General features: G+C 40.3%; 1 protein-coding gene across 1 annotated transcript; it reads left to right on the top strand.

Moving 5' to 3' along the window:
- Positions 1 to 420: 420 nt before the first annotated feature.
- On the top strand, positions 421 to 14,515 carry stpg4 (sperm-tail PG-rich repeat containing 4; the record flags this gene model as incomplete). Its single annotated transcript, XM_079248730.1, has 7 exons — positions 421 to 450; positions 570 to 626; positions 1,955 to 2,212; positions 2,977 to 3,041; positions 3,337 to 3,382; positions 13,551 to 13,655; positions 14,429 to 14,515. The coding sequence occupies 7 exons, from the start codon at positions 421 to 423 to the stop codon at positions 14,513 to 14,515; spliced, it is 648 nt and encodes a 215-aa protein (XP_079104856.1).
- Positions 14,516 to 18,245: the final 3,730 nt, after the last annotated feature.

Below are 18,245 nucleotides of genomic sequence, written 5' to 3' on the forward strand. Positions count from 1 at the left end.
ACGTGACTGAAGCTGAATAGCTGTTCTTGAATTGACCATCCCTCTTCTTCCACAACTGAAATTACAGATGGTTTATGGGAATCTCTCACGGTTAAGTACAAGATTTGAGATTTAAACTTTTCTTTGTGAGCAAATGTGTAATCTAACCGTAGTGCCTTTTAATAGGACTGAAAAAGATGAAGTACATGATCCCTGTTGCTAGCTTCCTATTGTCTCTGAGTTAAACTGGTGTGAGTCTAAATTTAGTCCTGCACCAGGCCAGCTTGTTGAAAAATTCAGTGGTAGCAGAGTTGCTGCTATAGTAACATTTCCAGTTTTAATGGTCAGGTGTCACTGGATCTCCCGTTGAGCAGAAAGTGAACACCAGTGACTACAGTGCAGGAAGAAGCTGTATGTAAAACCCAATCTGAAGTTTGTGGCATGTCCAGAGGTGGCATCAGGGCTGATAAGGTATGGTTAGTGAGGACGTGTGAAGTACAGGATGATAGGTGTTGTATCAACGCATCGTTGGCATTTGTTGCAGGAACAGTCTCCTGGTGTTTTGGATTGCATTTTGCTCTCATCTGCAGGATGACGACAAGGAGGACCTGTGTGGACGGGGCAGCTGGTGGCGGGGAACTCTGACAGTAGGTGTTGTACTGTAATTTCACAGCGTCTCCACGTTGGAGCATAGATCACTTTTCTTATGCAAGTGTGTTCAACTTCCAGTCCATACATAATCTGTCAAACTATGCGGATGTAATGAGTTTTGAAAGGGTTTATAATATAATCTAATATGCTATTAAAGTTTCCTCAGATTGCTTCTTTTTCTCTTTGATGTGAGGTAATTAAAACACAACTACCCCCTGCTCATGTTAAATGGATTACATCATGAGAGATGTACAGTCAAGGTTTCCTCTTTTTCATTGATTTTTTTTTTTGTGGCTGCAATATTCTACTGAAAACAGAAGTAGAGATAATTGTTTCCTGAAACTCATAACGCGGAAGTTGACAAAGCTGATTTCCGTCATAAAACTGTACATTTCTGCTATTTTGTAACAAATAAAGAAGTTTTCAGTTTTACTTTAAAATAGTTTTGAAGCCTTTTTCTTGTGGTTATTGTTCTTCTGAAATTCCCCTTACATTTATCATTTTTGTTTAGACGAAAAAAAACTTCCTTTTTCCAAAAAAAAAAAAAAATCCCCCCCATAAAGCAACATTGATGTTCTAGTATGTTATAAAAAGGCCAGTTAGCAAGAGGCAGCTTACCGGCCCAGACATGACTGATGTCTGGTGGACTCTACATCCAGGCTGAGTCTGGGTGACTGGTAGTTAGTGGGAATTAGTTCCCTTGGCCTGGACCCAGCTCTTATAGAGGCGGCACCAATTGGCCCCCAATTTTCGTCCCCCTGTATCCAACACTGAACTTCATCAGGTCCTAGAATAAATAATGACTACAAGTAGTTAGGATTTCACACAGTTTCAGTTTAAACACATTAGAAGAATTAAAAAGTTTGCTTTTGCTCTAATAATAATCTGTTGTCTCCAGCTCCTTGTTCCTAGCTTAGCTTGTACTGCCTGACAGAAAATAAAATAGCTGTGCACTTCAACAGAGCAAGCTGTTACTGGCTCCTCACATCTCTGTGAAACATGCGAGCTGTCTGATACTGCAGGTGATGCTCTGTCGACTCTAATCATCAATACTAAACCAAAGCATCGATGGCTTTTCTTACCACTTAAGGATATGTCAGGTGGTTTCTAGTGAGTACGATTAAAATAAAAACCGAGGTTCTTTCTCTGACGAAAGCAAATAAGTCATTTGTTATGAAAAGTACCAGTTTTCTGCAGAGATAATATAAAAAACTTGTGCATCTGAGGCTTTCAAGGACCTGTAAGTGCATTTTTACCCTGCCACCAGGTAAAAACAGCCCTTTCCAAGTTTCCTTGTGATTCCTAAGTGTCCCCTCTTTCCCAGGATACTCCCATCCCAGGGAGCTACCACATTCGGGACTTCATTGAGGAAGCTGAGCTGAACCCTGTGAGGAAGACCTATGGCTTTAAAGGTTTGGGCAGAAGAAAAGACCATTTCCTCAATGCAAAAAAGGGGGATCTGCTGCTGCCTGGGGCATATGACTACACTGATTCCATCCAGGAGGTCCTGATGCACCAGGCGTCCTACTCCTTCAAAAACTGCCCTCGACCCGACATCGTCACTCTGGGAGGCAGAGATAAGGTGGGGTTCCCATGTGGTTTTCACATGTTATTGATCCTAAATCACCAGACATGTCTTTTTTTTTTTTCTTTTTTTTTTTAAACCCCTTTAATAAACGGCTTTGTATGTTGGTGGTTCCTCTTGCATATGCACATCATGAGTATGTTCCTGGATATGACTCATGCAGATGAAGTCATGCTTTTCCTGTCAGTTTGAGTTGGTGGGGTTAACATGTGCTTTGGTTGACTGAGCACATGGGCCTTTGGTAGTTAGAATCTCCAAAGGGGGTTCTTTAAGGAGCCTTAACATCACGTCGGCGATATTTATTTTCTGATGAAGTGTAGAAAAATAGAAAAGGAAAAATATATATATATAGGAATTGCACCCATGTTTACATATATCTGCTTTAGATGATGCAATGTGCTGCTGGAAGTAGCCGCTGAAGACACAGCTGTCATCACAGGATGGACATGGTCAGCTGCTTCTGAAGTCTAATGTTTAAAACGAAAGTAGGAATTAGTGCAAAGCTTTTTTGTTTTTATTTTTTATCATACTTAACCATTTATAATTTAGGCTTATAAATGACTGCTTTGTTTAAACTACAATAAAAGCAGCAGTTTGAGTAAAAACTGAGGCTGTGCAGAAACCTGCTGCTGGTGATGTAACAGAGCAGCCAAAACAAACAAGCAAACAAAGACGGAATGTAAAAACAAAAACTCATGGTGGTTCTGTCATACATATTTGAACATTTTTTCTTTTCTTTTGGCCTTTGTTTCATGTGCCAGCACATCAACACTTCACCGTGCGACTACAACATGACAGCGAAGCCAGTGGAGAAGGTTCCCTGCACGTAAGCCCTCTACAAACAGCTTCTCTTTAACTCTCAGATCACAGCTGAGGAGACAGCTCATGAATCATCCCTTGATCACTGAATCCTTCCTACTCATCCGACTTCTTGTTCCCTCTCTCATCTCCTTACAGCTCAAAGATGGAGGAGCAATCACCCGCCTGCGCTCTCATTTTCTCTGCCTCTGATCATGCACGGCCTTACTCCTTTTTCTTGCTGTTTTCTCTGCATTGTTCATTTAGTTGTTTTGTTGTTTGACAGCCAACTCCCCTCCTTCTCCTGTCTTTTCTTCATGCAGGCATGTGATGTTTCGGTCGACTGTGCAGCGGATCAGCTTTCCTCCTGTAAGTATCTGGTCACCGGGACCAGTTAGCTGGAGCGTTCACTCTTTCCATTGCACACAGAAAGGTTTCATTACAATATACCATGAATAGGCTTTGATTGCAACTTCTGACCTAATGTGGATCAGCTATGCAGACGAGCTAGTTATGACAACCGCAAGGGTCAAAGAAAACTGATCCCAGAGGCTGTCTGATTCTATCATTTGAGGGCCTGTTAAGGATCTGCACTGGCCGAACAGTCAACTTTGGTTCGTGTTGCAGAGTGTTGCAGCCTTAGTCGTGTGTCCATGCTGGTAGCTTGTGGATATTTGAGCCTTGCTGGCAGCTGCTGAGTGTTGACAGAAAAGGAAGGGCGCTAAGAAACCCCAAGGGTGTTATTACTGTAGCGCTGGGAGCAGTTTTTGACTATTAGTGGTGTCACAGAGCCTTAAAGACCTTCTTTTCCCCCCCTTTTTGTCAAAGGTTAAGTAGCTGCATAAATCCTGTAAGGTAGCCATCAGAAAGTGAAGATCGTCCCGATGGATGTGGCACACCTTAGCAGATCAGAGATGAGGTGTCTTAACTGTTTAGGTTGATAAATATTACAGATGGAAGACATAAGTCAGCCACAGCCTACACAGCAGTGATACATGTTCCCTTATTTTCCTGGGTTGACTCATTTTCTCCGCTCTGAAGTAACTCCATGTCCCAGATTTACATGTTTTGGCTTTTTATGCTTTTTAAGCAATACAGGCTGCATAAAGAAAAAAAAAAAAACATCCTCCAGCCTGTCTGAATTAAAGACTTAATCCCAGAGGTTTTCAGATTCATAAGAATTACACTCTGCAGGAACATGAAAGTGATTCTTCTTACAATTACTGCAGAAGAACCTGCAGATTTACACCCCTGTATAATAAATAATAATGCGCCCTGCTTTACAGATGCCAGTCGACTGATCCAAACGACTTCTGAGAGTGAAAACACAGAACAGTAGCAGCTGTTTTTATGGTTTGCCATGACAAGTTGTACAGAAGTTGAAGATGGTTCCTTGTGTGTCTTTGGTGGTCCTCTGAAATTTCTTATTGGGCTACAGGATGGTCGATTTTAATTGAATGTAATCCAGACTCCCAAGGTGCCCTTGAGATTAATTGATAATCCTTTTTTTATATCATGTAAAGAATACAGTCAGGAATCTGGACTAGTTGTTTAAAGATGAAATGCCATTTGTTTTTCCCCCAGAGAATGTCTCATTCATCCATGTCATAGCGTAAGCATAATTTATGCTCACTTTTGGTACAAAAAAACAGTACATCTTTGTCAAATGTCACTGGGCACATGCTCCGACGCATCCTTTACGTTGACACGGTCGTTCAACGGGCCCTTTGATGGACTGGCAGCCTGTCCAGGGTGTACCTACCTCTCGCTTGATGATCGCTGTGATAGGCTCTATTCTGTGCAACACTGCCACTGTGGTTTAGAGTAATGCTGCCTTGTTTGCTACACTTGGATACATATCTGCAAACCCTCTGAAAAAGAACAAAAATATGCAGGAAAAGGACACAGACGAGGAAGAGGATTCGTGTCCACACGCATATTTAGCATTAAGCATAAATGAAGTTGTAGGGTGAGTCCAGTCAGCTGGACTGGATTTAGTTTTTTGAAGACGTTCGCTGTCATGCAGAAGAGTTTCTTTGTTTGTCAGAGTCGACAACAGTTGTTGAGAGTCAAGAGATCTCATTAGAGAATTCACTGTTCATTGTTTAACTTGAGGCTAAGTGTCAATAGGTGCTGTAAATCACTTGGAAATAGCTGAAATAATTCTTTTGCAGAGAAGCATTTTCTAAGTCTTCTTTTGTTAAGTGAGGTTTTTCTACTTTCATTCATTCATTATCCTTACAGCTTAGTCCAAGGAAGCTGGAGCCTATCGAGGCGAAAGGCAGGGTACACCCTGGACAGTTCACCAGTCCATCACAGTGCCACACAGAGACAAACAACCACTCACACAATTTAGAGTAATCAATTAACCTAACATGCATGTCTTTGGATGGTGGGAGTAAGCTGGAGTACCCCTAGAAAACCTATACATACACAGGGAGAACATGCAAACTCCACAGAAAGGCCACTGTATGTAATCCAGTTACCTAGTGCTAACCACTATGCCACTGTACAGCCGGTTTCTCTACTTTTGTCTTTTCAGTCAAAGTACATGACTGACTTTAAAGCTTTGTGCTTCTGTCTTGAATTGATAACAAAAGCATTTATTCAGTGCATCCCGAGGCTTAACAATTTTTTTCCCACCTCGTGCATCACTTTAAAGAAGAATTTCACTTTACGGCTTTGCGTCAGACGCTAGCAACTGGATATCAACACACTGGGTACTTTCATTGTACAGTAGTTGATTCATTAAAGAAATTCCAGAGGAAAGAGACAGAAAAAATGACAAAGCAAGAGATGAGAGAAAAACTGACTTTTACTGGCCAAAGAGAACTTGGAGAAGAGACAGGATGCAAAAGCAAGCTTGAATTAGCCTTGGATAGGGGGCTTCTGCAGTGAGAAAAAGTATCAAAGTTTAGTAGTGGTGCTCTAACACAGTGTTTACAGAAATTTCTCTTTTATCATTAAGATATAGGAAAAGACGAGACCTGGTCTGATGAGATGGCTCTCCTGTGCTGAATTTTTAGTGTCTACTGAGCGGCTTTTTTAGTTTCCCCAAATTAAAATTTAATGCAATCCTATCGTAGACCAAACAAAACCAATGGTTTTAAAAGCTACTTGCATGAAATCTGCATCAGAACTGAGGACACTCCTTTAGATGAAGATCGAGACGTCTTCAAGAAACTAAACCTTGTCCTCTGTCTCAACCATAGACTGCATATAAAGAGATGGACGGAGTCTCCGTGACGTCACCCATAGGTTTCTTTCATTCATTCATTCATTTTCCAAACCCCTTATTCCAATTCAGGGTCGCGGGGAAGCTGGAGCCTATCCCAGCCGGCGACAGGCAGGGTACACCCTGGACAGCTTGCCAGTCCATCGCAGGGCCACGCACAGAGAGACGAACAACCACTCACGCTCACACTCACTCCTAGGGGCAATTTAGAGTAACCAATTAACCTATCATGCATGTCTTTGGATGGTGGGAGGAAGCTGGAGTACCTGGAGAGAACCCACGCATACATGGGGAGAACATGCAAACTCCACACAGAAAGGCCACTGACCAAACCAGCCAAGGATTGAACCAGCGACCTTCTTGCTGTGAGGCCACAGTGCTAACCACTGCGCCACTGTGCAGCCCCCCATAGGTTTCTGAAGAGCTGAATTGAAGCTCAGAGAGCGGTTCCTACCGTCGCCATGTTGGCAGCGTCATGCGCATCGTCTCACCCGGAAAATACAGATATGGGCAAAGAGGTGGAGCTGAGAGGGCAGCCGTGAGCGTCATAGCGGATGATTGACATCGAGCGAACTCCGAGCTTTCTGTAGCTAAAAGCTAACTGAGCTAACCCGGAGATAACGGGAGCTACCCAGCTAACGGAGGTAAGCAGGCTAAAGCGAAGTCACACTGTCAACCGGCTAAAAACCGCGGTTGTTCTACGTTCTTCTTACTTGAAGAGATTGGTACTTGTCAATCAAAAGGACCCGCCCCTAAATATCCCGAACTTTGAGATTAAATTACTTTAAAACGGGCGAGTTAGAAAAAAATTCATTTCCCCCCACAGTTGTCATGAAGGTAAACCTGACCTATAAACCGAAAATGGATTTTTGAACCAGACTGTCAACATGTTTATTTCTGCTGTGAAGTTGGCCTTTTTGGGAGTCTATGGGGATTTGCTCGGTTTGCAGCCAGCCCCTAGTGGATGAAGGGGGAACTGCAGTTTTATGCACTTCCGCATAGGCTTCACTTTTAACTGCCGGAGGTTGCCGCTTGGTCTCAACCTTCGTTGGATTCCGGAGAATATTAATAAACATACATGACATGGGTAACAAGACTGTTCAGTTGATCATCAACTCAAGTTATTAATAACCACATTAGAAAATATTCTGCAAAGAATAAAGTCCCACAGCCATTAGCTGAAAAAGTCTCATGTTTTTCCAGTTTTATGAAAGTCACTTTTTTCTTTTTTACTTTACCTTTTCACGTTCCTTTTTTTCAAAAGTCATCCCAATTCACATAGTCTAGAACTAAGTAGCTACATTAGTCTGTTACAAAGCTAACGTTAACTTGAGAAGGTGGTAAACATTATACCTTGTAATCATTAGCATGTTTGCATTGTAATTGGGGGCATGTACTGTGCTCATTCAGGCTTCACTGTATCAGCCCTATAAAGCTTCGAGTTCACCAAGCATGTTGGAGTTTGCACATTAATATTAACAGATTGCGATTCTTTTTAGGGTGCTTTTTATTTATTTCACAAGAAGCCAAACAGTAATGCTCCAAAAACACCAATAAAATGCTGGTTAAAGTTTAAAACATGCCAGTTACCTATGCCACTTAAGAAAAATGGCATGCTGTGCCTCAGTGGGAAAGTAGGCCAGGTGCTTTGGCCCAAATGCACTGCCACACAGGGACGTTGTTTCACTGCCGTCCACAAACTCCTCTGAAACACACCGGAATTAGCACCTCTGGGTGCAATAGGCAGGTGTGTTGGGCTCGACAAACCTGTTGCTGAGGATCAAGTGAACTGGCAACTGGAGTCAAATGGCACGTAATGGTAATAGTCATGCCTGCAAAAAGCAGGGTGGAGGAAAAGACTCTGTCCTGTTTCTCTCCGAATTAGAGAGTGACTGAAAATGAAAGGCTGGTCCCTTGTTCAGGGACAGGGCGACAGTTTTATGTCTGGGGATGAGGGTGGAGGAGGGGCGATGCTATTTCTGCATGGCACACCGCTGACGATGACCAGTATGTGTGTTAGTGGGTAAGATGAAAGGAGAAGTGAAAGGCAAAGACTGGGTAAGCGAGACTTTTGACAGATGTAGCTTGAACGTAATTAAACTGCAGATCTGAGGGCAAAAGTTATACATTTCTCATCTGTCATGAAGAAAAATTATTCATCAAAGGTCTGAAATCTATGATTATAACATCCTGAAATAGACATGGTATACATTGTTTGTACATCTTTCACGTAACTACAGTATCAACATAGAAACCTGTGACAATGGCTTTTTATGAGCTCCGGGCTTTGATCCAACTTTGACATTGTGTCTGAACAATGTCACGTATACAGACTGTATGTAAGAGATGCATGCAGCCACTGGTTTGTGGACTCATGTCTTGAGGGGAACTGCAATTGAATATAAAGCCATTAAAAAATGGATGCATCCTTCAATACCAGTAATGAGATGAATTTTCTTCGAGCCATAGTAGAACAGATCATGAAAAGCCCTTTGATCCATGAAGCAATTCAAGTCAGACTTAATATAACTTAATATAACACGTACTTGCTCAGGATGGGAGATTGAGTTGGACTCAACTCAATCTGTTGGTTTCCTTATATAGGCTATTATGAATTGGCCTTCATTTTGTTTTCCCCTCTGTCTGTAAAGCGTCTTGAGATGGCATTGCCGTGATTTGACGCTATATAAATAAAGTTGGATTGAATTGAATTGAATTGAATACAAAGCTTAAGTTTGCTGTTTTTGACTGATAGTCAAAATGTAAAAATGTAAAAATTTAAAATTCATTTTGTTTTGTTTTTTTCCCCCAAAATCTAGAGGTAGCTAAACTATAGAAGCAGAGAGCAGACATACTTGCAGTTATTTATTTTTTATTATTTTGAGATCTTTGTCATGTTGATATCATGAAGTTTGTTACAAACAAAAAAACTTACCAACACTTTTGTCAGTATCTTAAGAAATATGCCTTTTGGTTTGTCAAGATAACCACCCACCATAAGTACTTATTATAGAATAATACACATTGTGTTCTTAAGAGCATGGGACAGTCAATGTAAACCTGAATGTCATTGGTTAGCACCCAGTTTAAATGGTAATTGTAGTGATTGGTGGATTGTTCTCTATAATGGTCTCACCATATTTAACCTACTGTATAGAGGTTTAGAGTAAACACTTCACTGGAGCCACTATTTAAACTGCAAAAAAGAGCAATTTGAGTCATCCATAAAGCAAGTTATCTTGAGCACACAAATCCAGTTTTTATTAAGTATAAAATAATGAAATTAGATGATATGATAGATTTTAACAGTATATTAATTTGATATAAAGCCAAGAAGAACTTACTGCCTGTCACCTGTAATCATTATTCCTGAAAAGAAGTGGCGGGTATAACTTTAGAGAGAAGTTAGAATTTAAAATAAGGCAATATTAAGGGACTAAAAAATGATTCAGGATAACAATTAGTGTAGTAAGATGCTGGAACAAATTGAATGTGGAGTTCAAAAAATGTCCAAACATCATCCTATATAAGATTAAATATAAACACAGTATATTGATAAGGTATGGGAGCCAGCGGGCCTGATATTGTGACATGTAGCTGTGCTTACCAGATATGTGTACATATTGATGTGACGTATGACTGTATTTGCAGGGCACACACAAATGTGTTTGTGCTGGCGGATGATGTGCTGGTATTTAGGCCCAGGTGGATCGTGAGATGTGGCAAATATGACAGTGTTGGTGTTTGTTTGCTATGTTTTTAACTGTGTGATCATGGATAGTGTAGTCTGGGGTGGGTGTGTGTGAGTTGCCTATGTGTTCCAATGAACATTTTGTATACGGGTGAATAGGTTAACATGCATGGTTTGATGTCTGTAGCTGCTCATGTACTTATGTACTTACATCTGGATTGATGGGCTTGGTTTATGTACTTTGTGTGAACCTCCAGCAGTTAAAAGTGAAGCCAATGCGGAAGTGCATAAAACTGCAGTGTCCCCTTCATCCACTAGGGGCTGCAAAACAGAGCGAATCCCCATAGACTTCAATATTAAAAAGACCAACTTCACAGCAGAAATAAACATGTTTACAGCCTGGTACAACAATCCATTTTTGGTTTAATAGGTCAGGTTTACCTTCATGACAACTGTGGGGGAGTGAATTTTTTTCGAACACCTCCGTTTGCAAGTAATTTAATCTCGAAATTTGTCATATTTAGGGGCGTGTCCTTTTGATTGACAGGTACCCGATCTCCTGCTTCAAGAAAGCAGAGTGTAAGAAAAGTGAAGCTTTTAGCCAGTTAACAGAGTATTTTAGCATTAGCCCACCTACCTCTGTTAGCTGGTTAGCTCCTGCTATCTCCGGGTTAGCCCACTTAACTCTCAGCCACAGGTAGCTCGGAGTTCACTCGATGTCAATCATCCACCCCTACACTCTCAGCTCCACCTCTTTGCCCATATATGTATTTTTCGGGTGAGACGACACGCATGCCCCTGCCAAAATGATCCCATATCTAAAATCTATGGGTCACGTCACGGAGGCTATGTCCATCTCTTTATATACAGTCTATGGTTATATTATGTGTAGCACTGACATTTAGAAAAATGGGTAGGATCTAATGAGTTACACACTCTTTCTTACTCCTTTTCGAACATGTAAATCACTCCTTTGTTGTTGTTTTTTTTGCATCACTTGTTTGACCTCTTAATTTTTTTTTTGCTTTGTTGTTTTGTATCTATGTTTGACTTATGGTATAAATACTGTTAAAAAAAAAGGAATCAACCAAAAAAATCTCTAATAGTTACTCAAAGCATCCTGGCTTTTCCTTTCCTGAACTAAACAATGAAAGATCTCTTTCTTTTATCAACATAATTGACCCCACCAGCTCAAGAAAGCAGTTATTATCTTTGAAGTGTAGTTTGACTTTCAGTAATCTGAAATATGTTCACTGGACTTGTGTTTTTATCGAGCTTTTCCAGTCATGACGAGCCCATTTATAATCTAATTAAGGCAAATCCATGAATGCCAGTAACTAAATTGAATATGTTGATTTATAGAGAAACATAATCATGTTTCAGGTATTGATTGATACACCTAATCTCTTTATGGTGGGACTATCCTGAAAGTAGGCCTATTTGACACATTTGGACTTATATCATTATTGTTATACACTAAGAATCCCAACAACTGACTCAATACTAATAGTCTTGAAGCCTGACAGCCTAAGTCACGTTTTGACCAACTTGTCATAACTGCCTAACTCTTCTCTCCTCACACTGGAAATTCACTGCACATCATTTACTATGAAATATGAATTAGGCAATAATGCTATTAGGCTATTGATATTACTATGTCCATCTTTGCAATATAATTACAAACGATGAAATGGGGAAACCTGAGTATAGATTTTCATTTATAGTCAGAATGAAGATTAAAACAAACAGCAGATATATTAAATACCACTATTTCAATAATTACCGTTGTTTTTTTTTATGATTTCTTTAAGTTCAGAATCAAAAGCATTGCCTGTTGTAATGGTGTACATATCTTGTGTGGTCATGATGGTGATCAGATCAGAAATCAGGAAGCTAAGTAGCTACACATTTTGACAAACCAACTATTACAAAACAAAAAATACCTCACTTTCAAAAGTCAGAAAAAAGCAAGTAGTCTGCTATGGGAAGTAGTTTTATCTAAACGTAATAGTATCATCAAGTTTACTTCTAATGTTGTCCAAAGATGGATGGATGGATGGATGGATGGATGGATGGATGGATGGATGGATGGATGGATGGATGGATAGATAGATAGATAGATAGATAGATAGATAGATAGATAGATAGATAGATAGATAGATAGATAGATAGATAGATAGATGGATGGCATTAACTGGGAGGAGGATTATATCAGTGAATCATTAGGTAATGGCTTGTTCAGAAATATCTGTGAATAAGTGAGTCGCTGTTCATTTCATGAATTGTGATAAACTCCACTCTGAACATTGTGGGCCCTACCCAGCAGCAGCTCATTCATTAGTCATTATTCTAAATTTAGTTGCACTTTTTATGCCTTCCTCAAGTAAAATGAAGCACCATATCCAGCAGTTACATAGCAGTTCTTTCCTTCAAATATTGATAGGATATAATATGTGTAACTGAATTTTTATTGAGTGTGGCTGCCGTAGTTGTTTATAAAAAACTTAAATGAATTTGATTATTTAAAACGCACTGCTAAGTTTTTGGACTGAAATCGTCCAATCTCATGTTCTTTATCTTTGACAAGTTGCTATAATGAAGTACAATTAAGGCTAGCTTCTGCTTCTCTTTGTCCGTTAGCATGTTTAGCCAAAAAAATGGCAGAAGTTATAGAGGAAAAATATTTATTTTATAGTTAAATTTGCTCCTTGTGATGAAAACGGTTGTTGTCAACTTCTTCTTAAGCTAACCATCAACTGTCCACCCACGACAGTTTAACATTCATTGTTATGGGAGAAGACCAGAACAGCCACGTATGGCAGCATTTTTCACCCTTCCTAACTCTTTCTGTTTGTTGGACACACACAGGGACTCCTGTTCTGTGAATGTGGAGTCTGTTTTTTTTCCTTCCTGATTTGCATTTGTGGAATGCAGCAACATTTCAATGGACCCAACGGGAGTATGAAAGGAACCTTTGCACATCCAAAAAGTCTAAACCAGATTGTAATAATAACTTGTGCTTGGCTGTTGATGATGACACAAGCTACCTGCTTTATTTAGGATTTTATTGTAAACTGAACAGCAAATCAGGAAATCCTAACTTGAACCATCACTCTCATATATAAGTATGAGAGCGTCGGCTAAATGACGAGACTAGAATAAAATATATTATACAGCCATGTTAGAAGTTACAAGTTTGGTCATTGGTTGGATCGACTTTTATATAAGATTTATGATTTTAAAATAATTTAATGAATAAGCTCTTTGCTAAACAGTAAAATGACAGATTTTAAGGATAAATCCTTCCCAAAAGAAGACCTTTGGAAAGTTCTTTGGAAGACTGGAGATTTACTCCTAAAGAAAACAATGAAAGCTTCTCTAGGAGACCTCATGCTGTGATGAAGAGTAAACCTGTTTTATATTCCTATTGATATTTGCATCTTAATTAATAAATCCCGACTCATTTATTTCCATTCGTCTGGTAATAAATAAAGAAACGAGGGGGTGGTTCAGGACTCTTGCACAGGACTGCAATGTAAAAGCCAACTCTGTCAACAACATGCCAGCTGTGATCTGCTGCATGTGATAGCTGTGGTTTCTTATCATCTTAGAGAGAAGGCCCACCTCCCAGCCACTACAGCCCCCAGACCAGTCCAGCTAAAGGCATCACCTCCTGCTTCAAATCCACGTTGCCGCGGCTCCATCCTGTACACTCAGTGAGTTCAACTTCATATTCTCATCTCCACATTCACAGCATAAAACGTTATCCCCCACCTTTATATCAGTTATCTGCATTTTATTTTATTAACCGAGTGAGTAAAAAGTATTCTATCACATTTAAAATGTGATTAATAAAGATTTGACAGTAGCTTTGATCGAAGTTATTCTAATTTGAAGGCAATTAGTTATAATTTGGGTAATTCTTGTTTATAAAAAATGGCAGCACAGCACAACATGAAGCAGAAAACAAATAGCATCTCGTGGATAAAAATGGATAAAGATGCAGTAGATATCTAATGATTGCTATTCCCGAGGAGTGAAAGTGAAAATCGGCTTGTGTGTATTCACAGAAGACACCCGGACCGGGAGCCTACGAGTCTTCCTGGAAGATGTTCAGACATGGAGGTCACGGTCCCGTCTTTTAGCCTGTTTTCCCACAACATTTCACTGTAATCCCAGGACATTTACTCCGTCAGCCCCCATCTCTCATGACCCTGCAGTATTTATAAAAGAAACAGTAAAATCATGACCACATGAAAAAGGGAAGCGTCTTTTCTTCCTTTCATTTAGCTTTTGTTGTCTGCTACCGACATGATCAGTTTCATTCGTTGTGCTTAAATTGCTTTAGTGACGCCGGCCTGGGAAGCAGGACGATTTTATCTGGAACAAAGGGTACTTCATTCCACTTAGCTGCATGTTCCCGGTAATGAGTTCTCCCTTCATCGCTCCTCTTTCCTGCTCTCCGTCCTCTCTACCTCTTTGTTGGCAGTCTGGCTGCTTTGCCTTCCTACTATCTCTGCCCTGCGTTGCACTCAGGAGGAGGAATGCTGCTCAGCCATGCGTCACATGCACATAGCTTAGTGTGGCATGCTGCACCCTCAGATAACACATTCGGTATAAGGAGGCCAAGGCAGTGGCACACAATAAAACAGCTATTCTTATCGCTACCTACTTCACATGCTCACTCTTTCTGTCAACTGAAACAAACAAGCCAGGGACACAGAGAGCAGCAGATATTAGGAATCACCTCAATGTGGAGCATAATGTAGCCGTGGATTATCGCGCGGCAGGGGAAATAAAAGCAAACGCATTGAAGACTTCTTTATAATTTCAATTGTTGATTAATTCAGAGGAAGGTTTTACTGAGCAGCACTGCTTTTGTAACAAGACACTGATGCCAAGAAGGAGGAATTTTGTGCTACAGCCAGTTTGACAGTTGTTGAGGGAGTGGAGAGTTATATTCATCCACTCTTTGTCCACCCAGGCTATCAGTTTAAACAGCAAGATTACAGCCCACTATATCAAGATTTATCTTAGCGTTGTATTGATTATAAAGCATGAATAATGCCAGCCTTTCCCATAGCAAAATCACAAGATCAACACAAAGGTTTTTGCTGTTTATTTTATTTTTTTTAACACAAACATCATCGGTCTCAGATGTCTGCAAAGACTTTTCAGGAGTTGCTCAGTCAGCTTCCTCCAGTGATTTCACACAACACAGCTGTCAACTCAGCGCCTTCATTTTTCAACCCCATGACCTCACATTTGGTCAAACTGGTTCCTACACTGCAACCAGTTGCTCACATATTGCACTTTGCATAGCGTTAAATTCTGAGAATGTGCCTAAAACAGACTACATATGCAGGTAGCCATGCATACAATTAAAGATAGCCGTGAAATATATACAGTTGCTTTACTTTGAACGTCATTTTACAATTCAGTTGCATTTTTTTTGCTGATTGCATATTCTAAACTACCTAAAAACAATGTTGTTAAGGTTAGGAATACAATCTAGTTTATGTTAAAATGGACACATATGATATAATAAGGTAAGACACAAGATATACCATCTACTGTATGAAATAAATATACTCACACATGGAGACAGAATTCACTTTTGGGTATTAAAGGAAAAAAAAATGTCAGAGCAAAGTCTCTGAGAAATGTTTCCAACACCTTGTTGAATTTTTTTAAATGAAAACTGCAGGCAGACCTGAAGGCAAAAGCGGTCCAATCCAATACTAGCAAGGTGGACCTGATGCAGCAATAGGTGAGCATGATGGATGTTTTAACACTCAGTCAATCAAATGACCAAGCATTTTCCTTCAGCTCCACAGAGAGCTTTTTTGCCCACAAACTGGTTCAGTTTGATTCTGTAAATTAGTCATAAGTCGTAGAGATCTTAACAGCAGCAGTCTGTGGTCAGAGTGCTCCCAGTTTGGAGATTCAGAAACAAAAGTAATGAGAAAACTGAATGTTTCTATCATATTACTCAAACCCACAAAAATTCCCAGTCAGTCAAGTGAGCACTAAATTGTGGACTGAAGCAGGCGGGTCCAAAACCGCTCTTCAAGGACCGCTTTCCTGCAGGTTTTCCATGTAGTCCTGCTCCAACAAACCTGGCTTCTATAAATGGATCACAGCCAATGAAATTCTGCCCAATTACTGATTTATTTGAGTCAGTTGGGTTGGAGCAGGGATACATGGAAAACCTGCTGGGCAGTCGAACCTCAAGGACCGGAGCTGGACACCCCTGGACTGAAGCATCACTTTTGCATCATAGTTAGCGGGTTGACGTCGCAGCACTATGTGGCAATCAGGATCATGTTGCAATAAACAGTAGTTGTGTGGTGAAAAATGTAGTGACAGAATGACTAACTGTCTGATGCCAGAGTGATTCAGTAGAAAAATCCACAATTTAGAAATTCTTGAGGTCGATTTATATTAGATGGAAAAATATGCTCTTCATGTAGCTGTTAGCTTAGCTCCTCTGTATTTTTATTCAAGTAATTCACAGTCAGAAATATTATTTGCTTTATATGTCAAGTATAAACACATACAAATTATGTATGGAAAAGTAAAAGTAATACATATTAAGAAGAAAGTAATAAATAAAACAGACTCTCATGTAGATGTGTCTACTACGTACAGAGCAATATATAGAAATTACAACTGCAAACATAAAACCAAGCATACAGTATATACAGTAAATGCAGGAGAGGAGTTGTATAACAGAAACATGTGAAAGATGAGATGCACTTATGGATTGTGCAACCAGTTAGCTGTTTATCTGTTCAATAATAATACTGCAGTGGAGAAGGTGCCCGTTAGTCCTGGTCTGATCAGTGATGTGCTCTGCAGTCCTCTCAGAGTGCTGCAGTCTGGTCCTGTCCTGCTTGGTGTCGGCTCCAAACCACACATTGATGGATGTGCCCAGGACAGACCCAATGATTGCTGTGTAGAACTGCAGCAGCACTCCATTATACCCACGTTTAGTTTCAAAGGGCTCAATGTCCGAAACCAGACCTCCATCTCCAGTTGACCGTGCTCACCTTTGTCCTGCAGAGTCCCAGTTTGCCTCTGGATCTCCTTTTCAAAATCCTCATGGTCCACATATCTTGGAATGTGATTAGGACAGAAAACAGGGGGGAATATTTATAGACCAGGTGCACAGCTTCAAATTAATATTAATGTTCAAAGTATGTCAGAGTTTATTACCTCACATCAACTTAAAAAAGGAGATGTCAGAGCTGTTTCTAGCCTGGTGTGGAGATGAATGGCCGGTCAGATGGCCCCTAGAAACCGATTACTGGTTTGCTGCCAGGGGTAGGACATGGTCAAATATAGAATTTCCACAATCAATTTTTTTCCAAGTAAGGAATGAACATGTGTGACAGCCTAAAAATAGACTTGTACAATCAATCAGCTGCATGATACTTTTTCTTATCGTCAGGTCGAAAGATATCACACCACTTCCAGTCAACATGAGCTCACCTGACAGAGCAGCTCTCACAACAGATTAGGGTTGTTCTTAAGTGTTGCTCAAAGGCTCCTGAATGTTATGAATACAAGCATCCACCATAGGTCAGCTATTTTTTGAAAAATACTACCTGAGGGTGTTTCAGAAGCCTGCCAGATGGAACTGCATAGATCTGAGAAAAGGTTTTATTAGTAGCAAACAGAATGTTACCACAGCACGTCTACTTTATCTACTCACAACTCTATTTTGTTTCAGTCAACAATTGTTAAAGAACTTGAAGAGGCTCAAGAGCCAGATTCTTGTTCCCCAGTTTTTGTTGTAGTAACAATGGAGGGCACATTTTAACTCTAAGAAGACAATTTTGCATGCAGCTTCTAAAGGTTGGATGTCTGTATCCCCTGCTTGTGAGGAAAATGCAATGAAAGAAATATGGTTATGTGTGTTTGTGTGTGAAGATCAGCCATTTTGCCAGTGGCCACAACACCAAGCCCACAGAATAATCTCAGTTTCTCACAACCCTCAGTGCCCTTCCTCCCCTTGCATCTAAGCGATCTCCACAGTCCAGTGCTGATCTCTGACATATGCCTCATACTGACGACTTAACACCCTCCATCTCCCACAGCCAGCCTCCACCACAGGCACGGCTAGGCACCCACTGTCTCGTTGTCAATCAAGCTCCCCTCGTAGACACACATTGCTTCAAAGGATATGCACACAGCCGCCCAATGCAACCAATGCTCATGCAAACATGCACTTATGATCCTTCACTTCTTAAAATCTCAGTTGCAAATTTGTGAACATACATGAGGACACACTAAGATCTGTG

The sequence above is a fragment of the Telmatherina bonti genome, assembly GCF_933228915.1.
Source record: "Telmatherina bonti genome assembly, chromosome: 11".
NCBI lineage: Eukaryota > Metazoa > Chordata > Actinopteri > Atheriniformes > Telmatherinidae > Telmatherina > Telmatherina bonti.